A 12,193-nucleotide genomic window follows, 5' to 3' on the forward strand; every position below is an offset into this window, starting at 1 on the left:
CCACACTGGTGGTGTTGTGCGAGAGAAATTGACAAAATATCCAAAGCAATTAACAATTTGAGTGCAAAACGTTTTTTTATCTACGCGTAAAAATTGAGTAATGCTTCAAAAATCGCTGGTCGCGTTTGCCGTTTGCATTGTTTAGCACATACTGATTCGATAGAATGAATGCGAAAATGCGATGAGGTAATTGTTTTTGCAGCCATCGCTTGCTTGCTGCGTTCGTCTACAGTTTCACACACACGCCCAGTTTGATTGGCGGCCGCCGCGTAATCATCAATGAGCAACTATAAAACGAGGTTGAGGCTTTAAGTGTGCATCGTGTTTACAAATTGTGTTGCATTTTTTAAATGTGGATATGCTTATCAGATACTTGAAAGCCGCTAGCGGCGCAGTGCCAAAAAAGTGTCAAAGAAAAAAGTTCAAGTCGCGGCTCCAGATTCAACTCTCGTAGACGACACACACGAACACGAATACAAACATCAACACAAACACATGCAAATGCACACGCACATACACACACACTCACACAGTCGCCCATCAGAGAACACACACAAACATGCATGCTTACACACAAAAGTCGTCGTCGTCGTTGTCGTTTTACGCTCTTTCTGTCTACGTCTTTTACTTTTCTCGTTTGTAATCATTTTCCAACCATTCGTCGTATGTGTTTCTTTCTATGTGGTGTACAAATATTAGAGCTCGAAAGCTGCTAATTAAATTATAAACATACAGAAGCGTTAAGCACTGGAACTCGACGTCGACGGCGAGCAGACAGAGTCCAAGCAGCGAGCATAGTCAAGCCCAAACCCAAAAGTAATTTCAACAAAAAAACAACACGAACTCAAATTCAGTTGTGTTACTGTGGCCCATTTCTAATTTCATTTACGCTAATAAGAGGGAAAAGAGGCAGGTGAGAGTAAAGATAGTTTAAATAAGAAAAACGAAGCAATCAATGAAGCTCGGGCTCAAACTCAATCGCAATCTCAATCAATAATGCATGTGCTTATTTCTGCTTCTTCGTTCTTGTTCCATGCTTAATGTTTTCACGCAGCTTTCACCAAATACAAATCGAGTTTAACTTGGCGGTGGCCGCTGCTCCTTGCAGCATGTAGAGGAGCAAAGTACATTAGCTAATACTTTACACCAGCGGATCTGTGTAAATTGACGAAGAAGAAGATACGAAGAAATTTGAAGCAGCTCCAAAATGTCCTTCATTACGAACCTGAAGAAGGTCTTCCACCTCGGTGGTGGGGGCGAGGCCAAGAAGAAGCGCCTTTACAATAATATTAAGATGGATACCGATCCAGCGGAAGTCTGGGAAATGGTCGGCGAATTGGGCGACGGCGCTTTCGGCAAGGTATACAAGGCTCAGCACAAGGAAACCAAACGCTTTGCGGCAGCTAAAATGTGCACACTAGAGGACGAAGAGAACCTCAGTGATCACATGGTTGAAATCGATATACTCTCTGAAATAAAGCATCCAAACATTGTCGAGCTGTACGAGGCGTTCTCTCTCGAAGACAAGCTTTGGGTGAGTCATCCACAAAATATTTGTGTTTGATTAGAGGCATTTCAAAGTGCGTACATGGGATTCCCATTCCCATTCATAAGAATAAGAAACTTGTATTAACGCGAATACAAATGCCTCTTAAATAATTTTTGCTGTGCATTCACTAATTGCTCTTATCACACTTATGTTCAGATGCTAATTGAGTATTGCGACGGCGGTGCCCTAGACAGCATCATGGTGGAGCTGGAGAAACCATTGACAGAACCACAAATTGCCTACGTGTGTAAGCACATGACCGAAGGCCTCACATTTCTGCACAAGAATAAGGTCATACATCGGGATCTGAAAGCGGGCAACGTTCTACTGACTATGGAGGGTGGCGTGAAGCTGGGTATGTACTTTTCAATTAAATGGTCAGAGTTCGATCCAAATTAATTGAATGCCTTCTGTTTTTTTCCAGCGGATTTCGGTGTGTCGGCCAAAAATAAACACACGATGCAAAAGCACGATACATTCATTGGCACGCCGTATTGGATGGCGCCGGAATTGGTACTGTGCGAAACGTTTCGTGACAATCCGTATGATCACAAGGTTGACATATGGTCGCTGGGCATAACGCTCATTGAGCTGGCCCAGATGGAACCGCCGAACAGCGAAATGTCGCCAATGCGTGTGCTGCTCAAAATACAAAAAAGTGAACCGCCAAAGCTGGAACAGCCAAGCAGATGGAGCAAGGAATTCAATGATTTTCTGAAAAAATCTTTAGTCAAGGTGCGTTATTTGTTTTTTACTTATGTTTGTTTGTTAAAACCAATCTAATTTATGTATTTTGACTTTTACAGGATCCCCAACAGCGACCCACAACAGATGTGCTGTTGCAGCACGGTTTTATCAACAGTAATTTGGATGCCAAACCCATCAAAGATCTGCTGCTCGAGTACAAGGCAGAAGTTGTCGAAGAGGTGGTCGACGATGAGGCTGAGGTATGCTTTATGGCCTATTTAACAATTTCTCAATTTCCCTGCTGCCAGCACATTGCACTAGTAAACCACCCAGTGCTAGAGATTGAATCTAACTCTATATTTTGTATATTTCTCTATTACACGCTGCCTTCTCGTCCCGTCCAAAATCAAAAACAAAAAAAAAACCATGCAAATATTGTGCGCAATGTGATAAATCTTTTTTATATATACTTATTTAATTCTCGGTCAATTGTCGGCCATTTTGCGTTCTTGCGTTCTTATCATTTAATTTGTGTATATTTTTTTTGGTTATTGTTGTTGTGTGTTTATCTGCAATTGATTTAGAAGCTTAAACGCCAAGTGAAGCGGCGTTCGCTCTATCAGAGGGTTGGTAAGTCGTTCTACAAAAAAACCCACACAAGATCCCATGAACCTTTGCACGCTCTATACACAGCGACAATTTATACATACTTCTTGTTTTTATAAACATTGCCAAATATTTATCTTGCTTATTATAATTGTTATAGTATATGCATATTTGAATGGCCTTCTTTTGCAGGCCACAATCACTTAGCAGCAATTATATATTAATTATGAAATAAGTATGCATGTGTGCACTTGATTTATTACATCTTAAAAGCCCAATCTATTTTCGTTCTTTCGTTAATTGTATTGATCAATCTTATATTTGATATTTTAATCCAATATAATTTATTAGCCATAAAGATAACCATCTAAGCTTTATTTAGTTTGATTGATTCTCAATGCGTTTCAACGTGACAACGTTTTCGTCTACTGATTTTATGAGCAATAGACTCGCCTTGATTATTCTACTACGTTTTTATCTCTCTCTGTCTATTAAGATTGTGACTCATTTAGCATTTTTATTTGTGTCTTTTTTTGGTTTCTACTTGTCAGTGCGATATCGCGTTATGGGTCTATAGGATGGGGAACTGTTTAAGTTAGAACTGTTTGCTAATGATAACTTTTTGTGTCTTTTGCTTAGGAACCCCGCAACTCGGCGCTCCAGCTCGACCTGGACGATGACTCTGCTTCGCTACAGAGCCAAGACATTGACAAACGTAAGCGTTGCTAATTCGAAATTACGCAGATGGGAAATACTAATTGTTTGCATTTTAGTTCCAGGTACACCTACATCCATATCGCGGGATTCCAAAGAGCAATCCCTTCCAAGTAGTAGTCTACCAGCAACAGCAGCACCCGCAGCAGCGGCTGCAGCAACAACAACAGCAACTACTAAAGCAACAACACCAGACAAACCAAACCACAACAAGGAGGATAATGCGGCCGCAGTGGTCGAACCAATACCAATGGCGCCTCCACACACTAAAGTGCCGGCACCAGCGCCACCGTCACCATCCTCACCAGCGACACAACAACAACCGAAGGTGCCACCAGCTGCTGCTGCACCGCTGCAACCAAAGGCAACTGAAGATGTTATTGCAACAGAGTCAAACGAAAAGTCGGACGCAGACAAAAAAGTGAGATTCCGATTGCTTATTTTTAATCGACTTATTATTCTAATATAAATCATTTCCTTCACTATTCACAGCAACACTTTGTTAAAAAGGAAAAAGGCAAAGCGCCTCCGCCGCCATCGGTTATCGCTGCTGCGGCAGCTGCCACGGCTGCTGCTTCGGCTGCTACTGCAGTTGCAGCTTCTTCAAAGCAGCCCACGGACAGAACTTCGCCGGTGCAGTCTGAAGTGGAGCCGGCTTCAGCTTCGCCTAAGAAATTGCCAGAGCCAACAGCAGCCATTGAAGTGAGCATTGGCCACGAAATTGCAGAGTCGAGGCCGCAGCCACCTTCCCCGACAGCTTCATCGATTATTTCTGTCCAGTCTGTGGCATCTACCAGCAGCTCTGGTAGTGCAACGGGAGCTGTGCTGAGCTCTAGCACATCGTTGATAACCATCAACAGCAGTGATGCTTCACCGGGATTGCGTCAACAGGTGCCGGCACCGGTGCCACCGCCACCACCGCAGCATTTGGTGCTGCCGAATAGTCTGGAATCGATCAGTCAAATCACTGTTGTGACAAGCACACACCCGCCGGTGATTATTGATAATTCGCAGCATCAGCCGCCGGTGCAAAATGAGGTCATCATCGTGTCGAACGATTTGAATAAGAGCACACATCTGCATGAGTCATCCACGGATGACGACTTCCCCTCGCTGGACGATAGTCTAGGGGATCAAGTGAAGCAATCTTCGATGATACTGTCTGTTAATGATGGTCCAGAAGGCGCGACGCCATCTTCCTCTGCTGCCGTTCATGCTCGCAAGCTGGACGAAAGCGAAGTACTGATTGTAAGTCCTTCGTATGCGGACGATGATTCGGCGTATAATACTGCGTCCGGCAGTCATGATCACAGCGATCAGCTGTTGCTAATGGACACCAGTCACGTCTCTGTTGTGACAGTTGGCGATGAGGTCATCAAGGTAAAAGACAGCAGCCATCAGCAGCCCAATGTCAGTGGTAGCGGAAGTGGCAGCGCAAGCAATGCACGAAAGCAACCGAACGGCATTGTCCCTGAGGATGTAAACATCATTGTTAACCGCTTTAAGCCTGGCCAAGAGCAAGAGAAACGCATCTCGCCCGACATCAGCCTTGGCTCCAGTTCAAGCGAGAATGGATCTGTGCGTGGACGGCGTGGAGTTGAAGTGCAGATAACAAGTGGCGGCGGTGGCGATGCAGACAGCATTGGCACTAACACTAGTCAGGACAGTCGCAACGAGGTGGACAATAAGCAACATCAAATGATGCCTCCACCCCCGCCTTTGGTCTCTATAGGCAACAACAGTAACCACTACCACCATCAGCCGCAGCCCATTGACGAGGAGGAGGAGGCCGATGTGGTGGTCATTCGCCAAAAACCGCGTGTGCCAGCAGCTGCAAAATCTTCAGGTGTCGGTGGACTAACAAAGGAGGAAATCGAACTTCGCAACTTACGCAAAAAGACGCGTAAGCGAACTCGTAAATTTGAAATTGATGGCGTGCAGATGACGACAACGACCAGTCGTGTTATCTATGGCGATGAAGAGAATGGCCGCATATATGATGATCATGATTTCCGTAAGCAGGAGCTGCGCGAACTGAAAATGCTCCAGAAACAGGAGAAGAAGCAACAAACAGAACTTCACGTGAAAGAGCAACTGGCCAAGGAGCAGCAGGATCGTCGCTTCGAACAGGAACGCATCTCGTTGGAGAAAACATACGAGGCGGATATGGATACATTGGCGCGGCAGCATAAGCAATTGATCGAAAAGACCGAGCAGACGCAGGAGAATGAGCTGCGAAGCTCCTCGAAACGCATACGATCCGAGCAGGAGCAAGAGCTTAAGATATTCCGTGAAAATCTTAAACAAGAGATACGACTGCTCAAGCAAGAGGTTGATTTGTTTCCCAAAGATAAGCGCAAGGATGAGTTCAAGCAGCGACGCACTGCCATGGAGCTGGATCATGAGGAGAAGGAGCGATCTTTCCTTGATTCCCTGAAAGAGCGTCATGAGCTGCTGCTACGCAGACTCAGCGAGAAGCATCGCGATCACTTGGCCACTATCAATCGCAATTTCTTGCAACAGAAGCAGAACGCAATGCGCACGCGCGAGGCGCTTCTCTGGGAACTTGAGGAGAAACAGTTGCACGAACGTCATCAGCTATCGAAGCGTCATGTCAAGGAGCTGTGCTTCATGCAGCGCCATCAGATGATCATACGTCATGAGAAAGAGCTCGATCAAGTCAAGCGCATGTTGTTGCGCAAAGAAGAGGATATGCTCAAGAAGCAAACCCTCGAGAAGCGCGCTCTTCCCAAGCGCATCCGAGCCGAGCGTAAGGCGCGTGACCTCATGTTCCGTGAATCGTTGCGCATATCGACAAATCTGGATCCTGAAATTGAGCGTGATCGCTTGAAGAAGGTACGTAGAATGCGTAGTATTTGTTTCCCAATTCGGATATTTATTTTTCCTTTGAAAAACAGTTCCAGGAGCAGGAGAAGAAACGTTATATGCAAGAAGAACGTCGCTTTGAGGTCAAGCATCAGAAGCAATTGGAGGAACTGCGCGCTACACGTGAAAGCGCCATACGGTTCGTAGTTTATTAGTTAAATTTGTGTCTATCCAACAAAACTAATCGGATGATATATTTACAGAGAACTGGAGCAGTTGCAGAATGAAAAACGCAAGGCACTGGTTGAGCACGAGCATGCTAAGCTCTCTGAGATTGATGAGCGCCTCAAGGCGGAGCTAAGAGATTGGCGCGAGCAGCTTGTGCCACGCAAACAGGTGTGTATTTTGAAGTTTTGCTTTAACTTATCCGCTCTCCTTCCACCCAATCTTCAACCCAAGACTGGTTTTCTAATGAAAGCTATCCTCATCATTATGTTGGTGTTTTTGTACAGTTGTGCGTAGACTTGATTGATTTAAAGTTCTTATTAATACTATTGTAATTATATTTTATGCGTATCCTTGGTTTACGGTGATCATTTTGGTGTATTGTGCTCTCGTCTTCCTTCCTTGCCCCCGCCCTGACCTGCCTTGCCTAGTCCCATTACGTTCCTCTAAACCTCTCAACGTCCACAAATAATCAAAAATCGGCAATTTGCGTTTTTCTAATATCCGTTTTAGTATATTAAGACAGTACAAACTGCTAAAAGTACATCATTTTTTAAACTAATAATTGAACAATTTTTTGAGAGGTACATAAAATAATACTCCACATTTTTTTCGATTTATTATGGGCACTTATCAAGAAAAGGAGCCTATTCATATTTTTTATTAACATAATTGAGATCTGAGAAAAACAGTTTCTTATTTAAAACTAAAATTAATTGTTTTATTATATCTAAAATGCTGATATGACGGACATTTAATGTGATTTAGTTTTTATATGCAAAGTGAACAAAATCTTTAAATGCGTCTATACATTTTATTATGTTTAACTTAAACAAAACATTGTTTCTCAGAGGTCTACCAACTTTTCTGTCCGTTACTGAATTAAAACTATGTGAAATTTCATGTCCCTAAAATAATTATCAATTTAAATAGCGATCTACAAACTCCTTTAGGTATTTGCTGATAAAGTGCAATATCTAATAACATAATTCTTTTCTTTTTTTGTTAGTAGGTTTCTTTCATATCCCACTTTATTTGACGTTATGTTGTTGCTTAATAATAATAATTAGGTATATCAATAATAAAAGGTCCCTTTTGGGAATCCTAAAAGGTCTAGAAGTGAAAACTTTTTGTCTAGAAGTGAAAATTTTATATGCTCGGAAATTTCCTCTTGGCAAACAGTTACAAAACTTTTTAAGTTAGAAGTATTCAACATGATCTCATAGGTTCTAGGATCCTGAAATTACTTCAAGTGGAGAAAAAAACGTACAAATTCATGCAGTCAATTTGATTAGGAAATGTAATTAAATTGAGATGGTTTTCCTTTTGAAAACAACACTTTTAATTTGTGCTAGAAAAAATTTCGAATTTCTGCGTTCATTTAAAAGCGGTGACATTTTTCAAGGAAGGCTAACCTCTACATAACATACAGTTTTTACTGTAAAATTGCTCGTTAACACATTAATGATAACAATTCAACTTGACAATGTTTAAAACAAAATTGCCGGTTTTTTTTAATGCGCAAAATAATTATAAAGCGCTTATTGTGGATGTGTGTGGCGTGTTGTGAGGTAGCGGAACTCAATCGATAAGCGCGTTCGACTAAATCAAATTACATATATATTTTTTATCAACTTTTTCTCTCTCTTTACACCCCCGCAAATGCATACACTTTGGTGGCCTACTACTGTACCTACTCAATTACTACCTACAAAACTAAACAAAACATAAAAAAATGAACTATACAAAATGTATAAAAAAAAACCAATGCTTACTGCTGTGCTTTCCAACTACTAACAAAAAAAAAAAAAAAAAAAAAAAACGATGGCTTGCATGTGCTAACCAACTGAAATTAACTCAACTCAAAACGATTCAACGAATCAGAGACTGAATGTCTTGATAAGCGCTGCCATTGACGAGCACGAGAAGCGCTTTGGGCTTGTCTCCAATCGGGCCGAATTTGAGGATCTTGAGGTGGAGCTGCCCCTGCGGTTGCGCGGCATCTTCAACGATCGATCCGCTCGATTGCTGCCACGCAACATCTTCATCGATCCCCAACAGTTGCCGCGTTCGCGTTCGTCACTCCTAATGCTTGGTGGTGGCAGCGTCGGCAAATTGGGCAACTTCCGTGGTTCAGCGCCCGATCTGAGTCGCAGTGTTCCGAGCACGCCGATAATGCACAAGCAGCAGCGGGCGCAGATGAGAAGTGACCTCGTGCTGCAGGAGGAGGATGATGACAGCCATGTTGAGCCAGTGAAAAGAGCAAGTGTCGCCACAATGCCCGCAAGAAGTGAACTGCGTTTAATTACACAAATGCCTGCGGCCAATGAGATGGTCAAAGTGGTAACCAGTACGCCACAGCTGAACAGCGCCGAGGATCCCAGTGCCAAACCAGCTATGAGCACATTCAGACAGACGACTCCGCCACTGCCCAAGACACCCGACGAGCTTGGCCTGGTGTCGAATCGATTTGGCAGGCCCAACGATGCCAACGACACAGTCGAACTTCGAATTCGCGAGGGACCAGTGTTGACTGCTCATACACAGCGTCTGCTGCACTCCACATCATTTGCCATAAAGCGACCTTCGCTGGCCAGCCGGAGCAGTGGACGATCATCGCTGAGCAGTGCACAGTCCATGTACAACATGCACGAGCTGATGTCTTCGACGCGTTATTGCAGCGATGCAGAATTGGTTTTCGATGCGGGACGCAAAGCCGCTGCGCTGCTGGACGAGGTGCAGCCCCAGTTGCGCTCCACAGTGAAGCCGACGCTTGGCAATGCCAGCAATGGCAATGGCACAGCGTTGAATTCGGCCACCAGCACAGATGATTTCTACCACGACTTGTATGCCGCCAAGTACCGGTTGCCTCGTGTCACTCATCGTCAGCTCAGCCTGGATGAGGATTCATCGGCGATCTGAATAGGCCGGGAGAGCGAGATACTGCAATATGTCGTCGAGCACCACGAACACTTGCTTCATTCTTCAAATTCGAAACTCTTCGCACTCGCCACATTTAAGCAGACTCTTTTCTTAACACTTTTATCTTACTAATCTGAGCTTTGTCTTTCCCTGGATTTGGTGCTTTCTGGTGCTTAATCACACATATCATCTTAACTAATTTGATACTACAAATATCCCTAAACTTATCTCTGACTAATCAATATCTTCAATGCATATAACACCAGTTTCTTAACCCTGATAGATGCCATTACAAATTTTTTGCCAAAGCTTTTTTTTTTGTTAATTACAATATGAAATATACAAATTGTTTTTATTATGTATTAATACCAAAGGCTTTATTGTTTTTGGTAAGCCAAATCCGGGCTGCCGTCGCATTCCATTCAGCAGTATTATAAAGAACAGTACTTACATTCCAAAAAGAAAAAAAAAAGAAAAGTAATTAATATATAAATTTACAAATATAATATGTTAATCAATACTTAGCCAACTTGCAAAGCATTCACTTAACTATAAATTAACTTATACATATTGATACAAATATTCACTATTTCCATCATGATGTTTCATTGTACACCCACATAAAACAACATCAAACATCTATGTCAACCACGCGCTATTTTCATATGCTATAAAACCAAAAACAAATATCAAAATTATGTTCAAAAACCCTTTTCTTGCCGGCTCTTCTTCTATACGTAAAGCAACTACAACACCAGCTGCAACAAGAGGTTAGTTTATGAGTCTGAAGCGCTCTCCACTCTATCTACTATCTAACTATCTAAGAATTGACGAATTAATTTGCATGCCAAATATGTTAATTATAAATCTAAGTTTGCATCTATTTAGTTGCTTTATTAGACACATTGGATGTTGTGTTTTCTATCTTTAAAAAAGTGTTTTGTTGTTTATGATTTTATTTTGTTAATATTTTTACATAAATGCATATGTTATTTTGATTATTTGTTTGCTTTTTCGCCACCTCAGCGTCTAGAGGAGACTTTCGCCCAGCAGCTGGATGAGATGGAAACATTGTACGGAGGTACCTTAATTGTTTCAATGCCCTCGGATACACTGCAACGTGACCACTTCACAGGATCAACGCGTAGCAGTCTCAGCTCCTACTCCGAGGGCTGAGAAGAGAAAAAGAGAGCGAGAGCAGCAGCGGGAGCAGCTATGCAACAATTGTCAGCCATCTATTTAGGCTATCGTCCTCTATTATCCCCCCTCCCTCACCTACATATCTGATATATAAATATATGCTTATCGTATATGTAGATATATATATATATAAATGCCAAGCAGCTCGCGTCGGGCAACTGAAATTTGTGACGTCGTCGGTAGCGTTAAACATAAGTCGTAATTTTATTATTTTGCATTGTATTTTAGCCTACATACTTATTATTCTATTATCTATTACTCATACTATAACCGTGTAAATGTCCTGTCTAACTGTAACTCTTAAGCACACGATATTCAACAACACTGGCAACTCTATATTTATATATATGCAACTTATCTACGTACACACATACATATATCTATCAATTATGTATTGCCTGCAGACGAACATTAAGAGCAGCATCAAACAATCTACTTAATATATTATATATTATATACGAATAAGTATATATTACTTGTTAAATAAACAAAAACAAATAGACAAAAACAATATGTATACATTAAACACGACACAGAGATCTTCTTTTGTTGGCTTTATCGCTTTTGTAAATATATTTACACACACACACACACACCGACACTTACACGTACATAGTATGTACATTTAATAATATTTCATGTCTTATGAATAGCCCAAGCGTTTACTTAACGATACAGACATACGAGCAACATCATGTTGATTAAAATGATGCTGTTATACGACAGATATATGGACAAGAGAGATTCTGAGAGAGAAAGAGTTTAGCAAAAGTTAATGTGGCACATTTGAATTACGATTATGTTAAACGATGGCGATTCCAATGATTGCAGCATGTGAGTGAAGTGAGAGAGTTGGCCAGGCGAATGATAAAAGATATTTATATTTGTAAACGTTTATGCTTATATATTTTATATACATATACATATACATTTAATTGTAATTGAATGAAACAAAAAAAAAAACAAATTATAAAAATAAATTAATATAATTTAAACGACCAAAAATCTATGATTGTTTTAATACATTTGATTGTGTTGCATTATAAAAATTTATTTAATGAGATACATTTATTATAGCGACTGTCCCAATGTTTTCTTTCTATTCCATAAAGCCTTAGAAACTAGCCAAAAGGTAGCCAACAAAATTTGAAATAGGTTCGTAGTATTATTTAAGTAAAATGTGCGAATGCGCTTTTCCAGCGCCTTCTTGAATTCCTTTGCCAATGCTCAGCATAATCGTCATCATCACCATTTCATAATCCTGCGAGTCCCATTCACGGGCAAAAGTTGCCACTGCTGCTGATGAAGAGCACAAACAGCAACTGTGCTACAGTTAGTCAGAAGCATGCTTGAGCCAATGTCCCCTTGGGGTACACGTAAACCGACCGACCCCTCACTTCCCCCCTTCCTACCATCCACCACCGACCACCTACCGCATTCCACAATCCACCCACAGCTGGTTGA

At 41.7% G+C, this 12,193-nt stretch overlaps 1 protein-coding gene across 6 annotated transcripts; it reads left to right on the plus strand.

Moving 5' to 3' along the window:
- On the plus strand, window positions 1-11,725 carry LOC132793134 (serine/threonine-protein kinase 10). Of its 6 annotated transcripts, XM_060802816.1 has the most exons (14): window positions 1-186; window positions 700-913; window positions 1,055-1,534; window positions 1,706-1,904; window positions 1,974-2,284; window positions 2,356-2,496; window positions 3,482-3,557; window positions 3,616-3,977; window positions 4,049-6,412; window positions 6,475-6,581; window positions 6,646-6,778; window positions 8,492-9,481; window positions 10,273-10,304; window positions 10,489-11,725. In XM_060802816.1, exons 3-14 carry the CDS (start codon window positions 1,208-1,210, stop codon window positions 10,703-10,705), a joined length of 5,259 nt encoding a protein of 1,752 aa, XP_060658799.1. In that variant the 5' UTR covers window positions 1-186; window positions 700-913; window positions 1,055-1,207; the 3' UTR covers window positions 10,706-11,725. The 6 variants fall into 6 exon arrangements, 3 of the variants coding, with proteins under 3 accessions (XP_060658799.1, XP_060658797.1, XP_060658798.1); XR_009633077.1 differs by having other exon boundaries at window positions 8,492-10,299; window positions 10,556-10,672; XR_009633079.1 differs by having other exon boundaries at window positions 736-913; window positions 8,492-10,299; window positions 10,556-10,672.
- Window positions 11,726-12,193: the final 468 nt, after the last annotated feature.

Source organism: Drosophila nasuta, chromosome 3 (assembly GCF_023558535.2).
Source record: "Drosophila nasuta strain 15112-1781.00 chromosome 3, ASM2355853v1, whole genome shotgun sequence".
NCBI lineage: Eukaryota > Metazoa > Arthropoda > Insecta > Diptera > Drosophilidae > Drosophila > Drosophila nasuta.

Excerpts from the sequence above, each read along its gene's own strand:
- LOC132793134 (XM_060802816.1), top strand. The coding sequence starts at position 1,208 with ATGTCCTTCATTACGAACCTGAAGAAGGTCTTCCACCTCGGTGGTGGG. Across the intron at positions 6,413-6,474 it reads AGCGTGATCGCTTGAAGAAG|TTCCAGGAGCAGGAGAAGAA; the intron begins GTACGTAGAATG and ends TTTGAAAAACAG. Across the intron at positions 6,582-6,645 it reads ACACGTGAAAGCGCCATACG|AGAACTGGAGCAGTTGCAGA; the intron begins GTTCGTAGTTTA and ends ATATATTTACAG.